This window comes from Cyprinus carpio, chromosome B17 (genome assembly GCF_018340385.1).
Source record: "Cyprinus carpio isolate SPL01 chromosome B17, ASM1834038v1, whole genome shotgun sequence".
Lineage (NCBI taxonomy): Eukaryota > Metazoa > Chordata > Actinopteri > Cypriniformes > Cyprinidae > Cyprinus > Cyprinus carpio.
The window spans coordinates 10,844,942-10,855,557 of NC_056613.1; the positions used below are offsets into that span (position 1 = coordinate 10,844,942).

A 10,616-nucleotide genomic window follows, 5' to 3' on the forward strand; every position below is an offset into this window, starting at 1 on the left:
CCACCTCATCGTGATGTGCTGCGATAGCAGCGACATACACTTTCAAGTTGTAAAAGTGCATGTAGCATCCGATGAAACCCTACAAACCCTCATGTCGTTTCAAGCCCACAAAAAAATAAAAAATCTTCTTCAACAAAAACCAAACATAAAGTCATATAAAAACGCAATATGTTTTATTAGGGCAAGAACAGAAATTAAGATATTTTTGATGGAATCTGAGAGCTGTCTGATCCTCCCATAAAAAGCAACACAACTGAAATGTTCCCAAGTCGAAAAACGTAGCAAGGAGATCTGTAAAATAATCCATGTGACATCAGTAGTTCATCCGCAATTATACGAAGCTACGAGAATACTTTTTGTGCGCATAAGTAAAAGAAATAACGACTTTATTCAACAATTTGTCTTTTTTTCTTTTGCGCACTAAAAGTATTCTCGTAACTTTGTATAATTGCGGATGAACTACTGATATCTGGATTATATTACCAATCTCCTTGCTACGTTTCTGGACTTGGGAACATTTCAGTTGCGTTGCTGTCTATGTGGGGTCAGACAGCTCTCAGATTCCATCAAAATTATATGAATTTGTGTTCCGAAGATGAACAAAGCTCTTACGGGTTTGAAACGACATGAGGGTGAGTAATTAATGACAGAATTTTCATTTTTGGGTGGACTAACCCTTTAAAGGGTTTCATCGGATGCTACATGCACTTTCACAAGTTTTTAGAGATTATAAAGGGAGCGCTTTTTTCTGGCATTCTGCCATGCCAAATCATGCACACAGCAGCCTATGCTTGCTTTTGGTTAAAATAACAGTGGTTTGGGAATGCTGATGCTTTAATAGCAAATATTTTATCAGAAGCGCTTATGCTGGCATGTTGTGACCAGGTGACACAAAACTTACTATTTCATGTAAATTTCACTGATGTACAGAAAAAATTAACTTAACTAGTAATATAATTAATTACTTTTAAAATCAATTAATCAGAACAGCAACCTGATTACCTTTAAAAGGAGTAATCAGTAATTTAATTACATTTCCAGAGTAACTTGCACAACACTGTTTATAAGTACTAATTAACTGCCAATATGCATGCTAACAAGTTGATCATGTGTATTGGTCCCTAAATTAAAGTGTTATTTTTATTTAATTATTAATTTTAATATAGAATTCAGTAACATCCAAACTTCCTAAAACATTTAAATGTAACAGGGTGGGAACAAAACATGTTTTGAATGAGAAATATCATGTTTGTCAGTTTATTTTGTACCTTGCATTTTGTTAATTCATTTCAAAAAAGCGATATAAACATAATGAATGGAATACAAAAGGATATAAACAACTTCAGACACTAATGATGAGAACTGCTGTTTAGAAATGCTTTATTGAATTGCAGAAATACAATTTGTTTTTCAAATAATTTGCCGGGTGGTTAATGAACATTGATTAATAGTAATGATTTAGGTGATGATCAAGTAGATGATCACTTCATGCCATCCATTCCAGTTCATTCCTTTGACGTCTCTGAATCCTTCATACCATGCCTTTGTCCTGACAGATAGAGAAATGAATGGACAGTCATTAGGAAATTTCAGTATTAACGATTCAAACACTGACGGGTAAATTCATAAGAAATAATATCTTCTATTGGCCTCTGACCTTTGAGTTTGATTGGCCCCAGCGTCACAGTATTGGTGTGGTAGGTGCTGTCAAGGGATCTCTTGCGACGGAAGTGGCAACCTTGCCGGCAACGTGAGTTGTAATCGTTACCGGGGCAGATGATCACCTTACACTGCAGGTACACATAGGCGTGAGTCCGGAGGAACTTGAAAGCTCGGAAACTGAACTGAGCATAGTAGTGTTCACCGCTGGTGTAGGAATAATATGTGTTGTCTCTGCTACATCTACAAATGACAAAAGAAGATAAAAACTATTTGGATACAGTTTAATCTACAGCCAAACTATAAATGCTAATGAGTACAAGAACATATTTAGACTAGGAACAACAGAATTTTTACTAATCCAGTCAACGAGCCAAAATGATTCTACTGTCACATATGATATGATGTTGAAGGGAGTCACATTTAAGAATGAAAAGGTCTCACCCGTTACGCAGCAGGTCATAGGAGCGATCTTTGAAGTCATTAGGATTTGGAGACGCTACACAGGTGTCCAGGAAGAGATCCAGACTGTTGTCAGGCCTATTTAGCTCGACCTGAACATACAGAAGCTGATTCAAGTTCACTTCATATGGAGAGTCATAAATTTTCTGGTAGAAACTGCTGGAAGTGTAGAAGGCTATGCTGGCATTGAAGCGTCCGGTTCCTGTGATGTTGGCATTGACGATCTCCTTGGCCATGTAGAATATCTGCACCAAGGTGTCTGGCTCCATTCGGCAGCCCACGTGTAACAGGAACTGTGACTGACGAGTGATTTCACCTGACTGAGACTGAGAAGCCCGCACATTGTTGGTGTAGGACACATAACCATTCATCATCTAGAGGAAAAGAGAGGCAACGAGTAAGTGATGTTGTATGGTTAACATGTTTCTCAATGTTGTATACATTTAGGATGTCTAACGAATCAGAATGTTATTAACTAATTCAGACACAGAAAATTCAAGCATTAAAAGCTGATAAGCAGATACTAATTTTCAATTCTTGCACATGTGTAGATCATACCTCTTTGGAGGTCCCACATATGTCGAGAGGGAATCTGAACATAACTTCAGTACTGCTAACAGTGGGTCTGCAATGATGGTCGTCCACATAAAGGTCATTTTCACTCAGTCCGAGTGAGTTCAGGTAAGACCTCTGAATGACAATGACCATGTTGTCAGAGGAACAATCCACTCGACCTGCAATACAAGAGTTTCATCATTTCATGTAATTTTTTGCATTTAAATTATTTATTTAAATTCAGAAAACAAGACAGAAATTGTTCATTTAAAATGTTTGTGTGCATTTGTTTTTAAAATTTTGTAATGAGAAAACTCCAATATGGTCAGAGGAGGGATGAAATACATGTGACATCTATTCAGCATAGAACTTATAAAGGTTTTCACAGGGCATTACCTTGATCTTCAGTCAGAGAGCTTGTGAAAAGGGCCTTAAAACCATGGCTGACACCAGAGTAGTCGCTCCTGAAGACAACAGTCAAGTATCGTGAAGAAGAGTGAAACACCTGGTGTGTGGTGTCATTGAAGCAGACCTTTCCCAGCTGTGAATGACCAGTGGAAGAGCCGTCATATACTGTGATGTAGTCACAGTTACAGCAGCGCTCCAATCTGAAAGAAACAGGCAGAATGGTACCTGATCTAGAAAAGATAAACATTTTAAACCACAGCAGAATTAAAGGAGCCATCTGGAATTGGTTCCACCTGCAGGTTTTTAGTGGCACTGCATAAATAAACTATAATATATATATAGACTACTCATTAAGTACAAATAACTTTTTAGTAATAATTTTATTAATTATTTATTAATTATGTTTTCATCAACTTAGCGAATAGCATATATTTTATTTCACCAGCTTTGCACAAGTCACCACTGATCTCTCACTTACTGCACATCAGCAAATGTCAGGAAGATCCTCTGTCCTTGCTGAGCAGAGAGATACCACACACAGTAGGCATTGTCATGGTAATAGTTGGGGTAATTTGGACTGGAAAACAGTCCAGAACCATACAGGTGGCCTCCACACTGTGGGTGAGGATCTAAAAAAGAGAATTGTGTTAAATCTTACAGTTACAGACAAGTGTCATCAGATACAAATGTTATATGAATTTAGCCTCAGGGATTACAAAAAACTAGTGACAGAAGCACCTGTTGTTGTGTATGATGGGCAATACCCTGAATAAAGAGAAAGAGATAAAACTGGATGAGTATAAACCAGAAGGATAATATTAATAATAATTTACAAAAAACAAATGAAGCCCCTGGCCACAGTATGATTTCACTGTATGAAAAATGGCAGTGTGAACATTCTTCAAAACATAATACACAGTAAATTTCTGCATTACATATTATATATTATACTGTACAGACATAATCTAGTTCAGTTTATGTTAGACTGGTAAAGGACTGTTTCACATGTTTTTGAGGAACTTACAGTGAAAGTCAGAGCAACAGTTGCCATAGTACTGACAGTCGTAGTTGCATGAGCAGCTGCCTAAATGGTATCCACAGTTATACATGCAGGAGGGACCTGCTATAGTAGAGAGTGGAACTGATTTTATTCATAATGTCATCAATAGGCTTGTGAAATATATGTTATTGTGTTAAATATATATTGGTGTGTATATTCATTTAGAAAAGCCACACAGTACTCAAAACTGCTTTGGTGATTGTTGTACATTTAAATGTCATTAATCATGCCATTAATCTCATCAGTGTCACATAAATTCAAATAAATGGCAGCAGCACCTGTTGTTTTTGCTTCTGTTGTTTCCTCCAAGGTTACTGTAGGTTCAACTGTGGATGAGCAGTAGTCTGTGAAAAGAGAAGAGATAAAACTGAAGTAGAAAAAAAATAATACCACAATTCTGCATTGATTCACCAAAATGTATTTCATCACATCTGTCTGATCAAGAGGTACTTACTGTCATAGTCAGGGCAACAGTTGCCATAATAATGACAGTAGTAGGTGCATGAGCAGCTGCCAGGGTGGTATCCACAGTTATACCTGCAGGAGGGAGCTAGTGGAGAGAGATGTCATCAGTACATTTGTGATGTACACATTATAGAGTTCTTTACTGATTAGTGTATACATTTTGTTGAATGGCAGCAGCAGCACCTGTTGTAGCTGTCTCTTCAGTTGTAGCTATTGAGCAATGGCCTGTGTAAAGAGAGGAGATAAAACTAGGAAGTAGGAAAAAAAGTAAAACCAAGTTTTTGATTGAGCAAAATTAATTTCATCACAGGAAATGCAATGAACCATATGCTCGAAAGATTTGTATCTGTTTTTACAAGATGTAATTCTGAAGTGTCTGATCAAGAGGAACTCACTGTTGTAATCGGGGCAACAATTGCCATAGTTATGACAGTTGTAAGTGCATGAGCAGCTGCCAAGTTTATACACACATATACACCCACAAAAAGAAAAATACAAGAAAAAAAAAACATATTAGCAATGAAGGTATTAATATATGTATGACTACAAAGTCCATCCGTATGTGTGTGATGTATGACCAAAGGGAACATCAGCCTCCATCAACATCCAGGAAACCAGTGAAAGGTTTGAATTTGACATACAAAATAAAAGAATTGTAGGTGCACCTATTGTAGTTGGCCAGTCAGTCGTAGAGCAGTAACCTGTATAAAGTGAAGAGATAAAAATGCATTAAAAATTCTGGAACTCCGTTTAATTTCTGGAATCACAGAGGGTCATATGTGCAATACAAAATATATTTGCATCTATCTTTATCTTGAAGTTTCTGATCAACTCACTGTCGTAATCAGGGCAACAATTGCCATAGTAGTGACAGTTGTAGTTGCATGAGCAGCTGCCAAGGTTGTATCCACAGTTATACCTGCAGGAGGGTAAAGCTAGCAGACAGAGAAACAAAGATATAATCCTCCTTCTACAATCAGGAAACTATAAAAAGGTCTGAATCTGACAAACAGATAAGAAAGATGTAGATGCACCTGTTGTATCTGGCCCTTCGGTTGTTGTTGAGCAGTATCCTGTATATAGGGATGAGAAATCAATTTCAATTTTGGTAATGACCCATATGCTCAGTACAAGAGAGATTTGAGTATAGTATTTGATCTTGAAGTGTTGGTTCTAGAGAAACTTACTGTTGTAGTCATAGCAACAGCTTCCATAGTACTGACAAGAGTGACTACATGAACAAGTGCCAAAGTCATATCCACAGTTATACCTGCATGAATAGGCATCTAGAGAACAGAGAAAGAGATGCCATTATTATGAGTAAGAATTTAACAATTACTTCTCTGGCTCCAATTGCTCCTAAGGGTTGTATTAATAATTGTTACAATACTGTTGCAATATATTTTTTAAAGAAATGCAATTATACTGCCAAATCATGCATTAACATTCATTGCTGTAATGTGACATACATGATACCTCTCTGTCTGTATGTCCAACATGTTTTCATATTTTTTAATTCATGTTAGCTTTATGAACTGAGAAAGTATATATAATTTGAGTGGAACACAATGCTCCAGCAAGCAACTGATAATTTACTGTGTTGCCAGTATAATAATCTTAAAGGAATGTAATGACATAATAACTATACTGTATGCTGTTAGAACTCTGGTGCAGTGTTCTGACTAAATGTTTCTTACAAGATGACTTGATTTATATGTATAAAATTTGGAACTGTAATCCTATTGCATCCAACAGATAGAAAGAAAAGATGACAGAGAGATAGATAGATAGATAGATAGATAGATAGATAGATAGATAGATAGATAGATAGATAGATAGATAGATAGATAGATAGATAGATAGATAGATAGATAGATAGATAGATAGATAGATAGATACATGAAGGATCTTCTGTGGAATCCAGCCAGTCATCTATATAAAACAAAATAAATATATCGTGAATTTAAGTTTCAACATCATATGAAAACATGCATAAAATCCATATACCACAGTATTAAATGTTGAAAAATATTTACATGTTGTCCACGACCATGACCAAATGGTTTTTGCTGTAATATGATAAACAGACATGAGATTTAATTTAATGTATTAAACTAATGTCTTTCTTTATGTGCAATGTGTTAAATGTTTTTTTTAAGTCTATGATTACAAAGTCAGCTCTTTGAACTGAAAAAAAAGATATATTTGAGTGAAACACAAGATGTTCAAGATAGCAGTTGTTGCATAAGTTGTGCAGTTTTCTATTGACAATAAATAATAATCTTACCCTGTAAGGCAGTAAGAAGCAGACAGAGAAGAATATTCCGAGCTTCCATCTTCCTCTTCTGATCAAGTTTGCCTTGAAACTTTCAATCATCACTTAAATAGTCAAACCCAGCCTAAGAAGGACTTCCTTATGACACATGAATATCCTTTGAGCCTGTGCTGGGAAAAAGCTATGGAGCAACATAATCGTGGAAAAGACACAGCTGAATTTTATGCAACTTTTATTACTCTTGACTCAAAGTTATTTATTCTGTTGACACAAAGTTTGAGATTATGGAGTTATTATGTTAAATATATTGTACACATACTACCTACAATATATTCTAGCCTACACACAATGCTGTCACATTCAGGCAGGGAAGAGAAGATCTTTGCAATTTTTTAATCAAAATAAACACAACACTCCAGAAAGCACAGGTACAATAAAGGGCAACACAACAGCTTGGATTAACTTAATACTAGAAAATGAACAGATCCAAACCCAGGGCTTAAATAAACAGGGAACAATGAAGGGATGCAGGTGAACATAATCTGTAACTATAGAAATAATTGAGTGGGGGGAAAATAGGAACAAATTAAACTAGGTCAAAATAAACACAGGAACAAGGAACACTAGGACCATGATTGATATACGAGGTCTGTCTGTGTTCACGTGCCCGGTATGACCTTGCCTTAATCTGGTCCTGACTAGAACTACACTAAAACAGAACATACTTAAAATATTTTTACAAGAATATAAATTAATTCAGGAAACAAAAGAGAGCAATACTGTGATGTGACACAAGAGACATGAAAGTACCTCCAAAATAAGGAGAGCGTTTCAAAATAAGTAGAGGAGATAATGGCTAAATTTCAAAATTTATAAAGTTATAAGGAACAAAAATGTGCTTTGAACAGAAAAGCACTGCCACATTGAGCTGAATTAAATATCTGTCTGTGAAGACACCACTATCATAAGCTTTGTGTCAACAGATAAATCCATACTGTACATAACTGCAACATCCAGCTGTGTCTTTTCCACAATTAGCCTATGTAGTTTCAGGATCCAGGATATTGATCTGTCATAAGGATATCCTTATCTTAGTTAGTAATTAGTAGTGAGACACTATAAAGGCCAGGGTGGCTCTAGTACAACCAATAAAAGCAGCCAAAATATGCAAGGTTTGGGGAAAACGATTTCTGAATGGCAGTGAAGGGATGCAACTGACACTGGTAGGTCACATGATAATGACAACATGGTGGATGTCATACTACACACATACTATGTAGAACATACTTTTTTAACAGTCGCAAAGTCAAAATAAGTATTTACGAGAGTATGTGATTTTTATTATTTATATTTAGTATAAATGTAACTATAAGTTTGAAATAGTAACTATAATTGTTATTGTTAATTCAAAAATCCATATTGGCTAATTATAATATCATTGCATAGATGCAAAGAATAGAAGTCTACCTTTCACCTAGATCCACCCACTTGAAGATTTCACCCTGACAATATTTTTATTTTATTTTTTACTTTGTTTTGGTCACACTTTAATTTGGGGATCAGTTCTCACAATTAACTAACTATTAGCTATGACTTTTGCCTCAATAAACTCCTAATTTGATGTGTGTTAGTAAGGCAGTAATAGTTTAGGGGTTACTAATAAACAAACTAAAAAATGATAATAAAGAATAATGCACTAAAAAATTACTAATAAGTAACAATAACAGACAATGCTAGTAATATGCATGCTTATAAGCAACTAGTTAGTGAGAATGGTGTAGTGAGAATCAGTCCCTAAACTAAAGTGTTACCTTTATTTCCTCCCAAATCATCAACATTAAATTTAAAGGACAACTATTATGTAAAATTCACTTTTACGTGTTGTTTGAATGCAAATTTGTGTTGGCAGTGTGTGTACACAACCACCCTATAATAATAAAAATCCACCCGCTCCTTTTTTTAATCCCCATAAATCATAAGCAGTGTCTCAGAGCAAGCCAATCACAGTATCCATAAAATGTGACATCACATTTTACAGGCTCCGCCCACGACTGTTGACGAAAACTGCCTTATTAGCAGAGACCCTGCTCTGAGTGAGTCGCACACAATCCATCATGTTTATCTTTACGCAAGAGCATTTAAAAGCAGAATTTAAGTAAGAAATGTCTTTTTATTAAAACTATAGATTCATATATTTATATATTCAGTCCAGAGCAATGGGTGATTGGGTGTTTTTATTTTATTGTTTGGGTCATATTAACAGTGTAGACAGCAGTATAAGTACTGCATACTACACTGTTGTCACTTAATACAGATCTAATATAAATATGCAATTTCCTTCCCAGGTAATTGCACAAATATAACCGACTGTGTTTTTGTAACTTCTGTGTGTTTTTAACATAAACGTGTGTGTATTCGACAGTTTAAGCACAATAAGATATGAAAGAGAACTTAGTTTAATACTCAAATGCTGTGTGACAGCTGCTTTTTGTGCACGTACTTCGGAAAACCGTATATCAGAAGTTTAAACTATAGCTTTAAAACGCATGTTTTCAGCACAATAGACATGATAATCAAAATCAAACAGATGTTCTTTGGCAAAGTATTTGAGAGATATGAGCTGTAAAGGCACAGCCCTATTCTGGAAAAGGGGGTGGGGAGCAGCAGCTCATTTGCATTTAAAGAGACAAGCACAAAAACAGAGTGTTTCTGCTTCCACTCAAAATTGGCATTTTCAAAATTATATAATAAATGATCTGTGGGGTATTTTTAGCTGAAAATTTACATACATATTTTGGGGGGACATCTGAGACTTATATTACATCTTGTAAAAAGGGGCATAACATGTGCCCTTTAATAGAGAATTAGTTTTCAATGAGAAATGTCAGGTTTGTCATTGTCTTTTGTACCTTGCATTATCTTGATTCATTTCAGTGAAGCCATATAAACACAATAAATGAAATGCAAGAAAATATAAACAAATGCAGACACTAGTGATAAGAACTGCTGTTTAGAAATGCTTTATTGAATTACAAAAATACAATTTGTTATAAGATTCATTTGCTCGGTGGTTATTAAGATTGATTAATAGTAATGAACAAATTAATGAATAAAAAAACAATAACAAAATCCCATCATTAACACTTCAAACACCTAAATTCAAATAAACCATAAAACCATTAGGAAAATCTCAGTATTAACAGTTCAAACACTGACAGGTAAATTTATTAGACATGATACCTGTCAGTGGCCTCTGACCTTTGAGTTTGATTGGCCCCAGCGTCACAGTGTTGGTGTGGTAGGTGCTGTCAAGGGATCTCATCCGACGGAAGTGGCAACCTTGCCGGCAGCAAGAGTTGTAATCGTTACCGGGGCAGATGATCACCTTACACCACAGGTACACATAGACTTGAAAAGACTTGAAAGCTCGGAAACTGAACTGAGCATAGTAGTGTTCACCGCTGGTGTAGGAATAATATGTGTTGTCTCTGGGACAAAGACAAAAGAAGAGAAATACAATTTGGATACAGTTTGATCTACAGTCAAACTTTTAATGCTAATGATACAAGAACATATTTAGACTAGGAACAACAGAATTCATACTAATGCTGTCTACGATTCCAGATTATTCTACTGTCACATACTGTATGATATGATGTCTAAGAAAGTTGCATTTAAGAATGAAAAGGTCTCACCCATTACACAGCAGGTCATAGGCGCGATCTTTGAAGT

General features: G+C 35.5%; 1 protein-coding gene across 1 annotated transcript; it reads right to left on the reverse strand.

Annotated features, from left to right (window-relative positions):
* Positions 1 to 1,363: 1,363 nt before the first annotated feature.
* LOC109101769 (deleted in malignant brain tumors 1 protein-like) lies at positions 1,364 to 5,074 on the reverse strand. Its single transcript, XM_042742176.1, has 12 exons — positions 5,005 to 5,074; positions 4,793 to 4,834; positions 4,599 to 4,694; positions 4,423 to 4,488; positions 4,109 to 4,207; positions 3,823 to 3,849; positions 3,563 to 3,713; positions 3,073 to 3,284; positions 2,680 to 2,855; positions 2,104 to 2,495; positions 1,658 to 1,902; positions 1,364 to 1,549 (listed from the first exon to the last, which is right to left on the reverse strand). The coding sequence occupies exons 5-12, from the start codon at positions 4,191 to 4,193 to the stop codon at positions 1,506 to 1,508; spliced, it is 1,332 nt and encodes a 443-aa protein (XP_042598110.1). The 5' UTR covers positions 4,194 to 4,207; positions 4,423 to 4,488; positions 4,599 to 4,694; positions 4,793 to 4,834; positions 5,005 to 5,074; the 3' UTR covers positions 1,364 to 1,505.
* Between the last annotated feature and the right edge of the window lie 5,542 nt (positions 5,075 to 10,616).

Bases quoted from the DNA above. Each gene is read 5' to 3' on its own strand.
- LOC109101769 (XM_042742176.1), bottom strand. From the start codon at position 4,193: ATGTATAACTGTGGATACCATTTAGGCAGCTGCTCATGCAACTACGAC. The intron at 3,714-3,822 runs GTGCTTCTGTCA...TCTCTTTTTTAG, and splicing joins CCCATCATACACAACAACAG to ATCCTCACCCACAGTGTGGA. The intron at 2,496-2,679 runs GTATGATCTACA...CTTTTCCTCTAG, and splicing joins TATGTGGGACCTCCAAAGAG to ATGATGAATGGTTATGTGTC.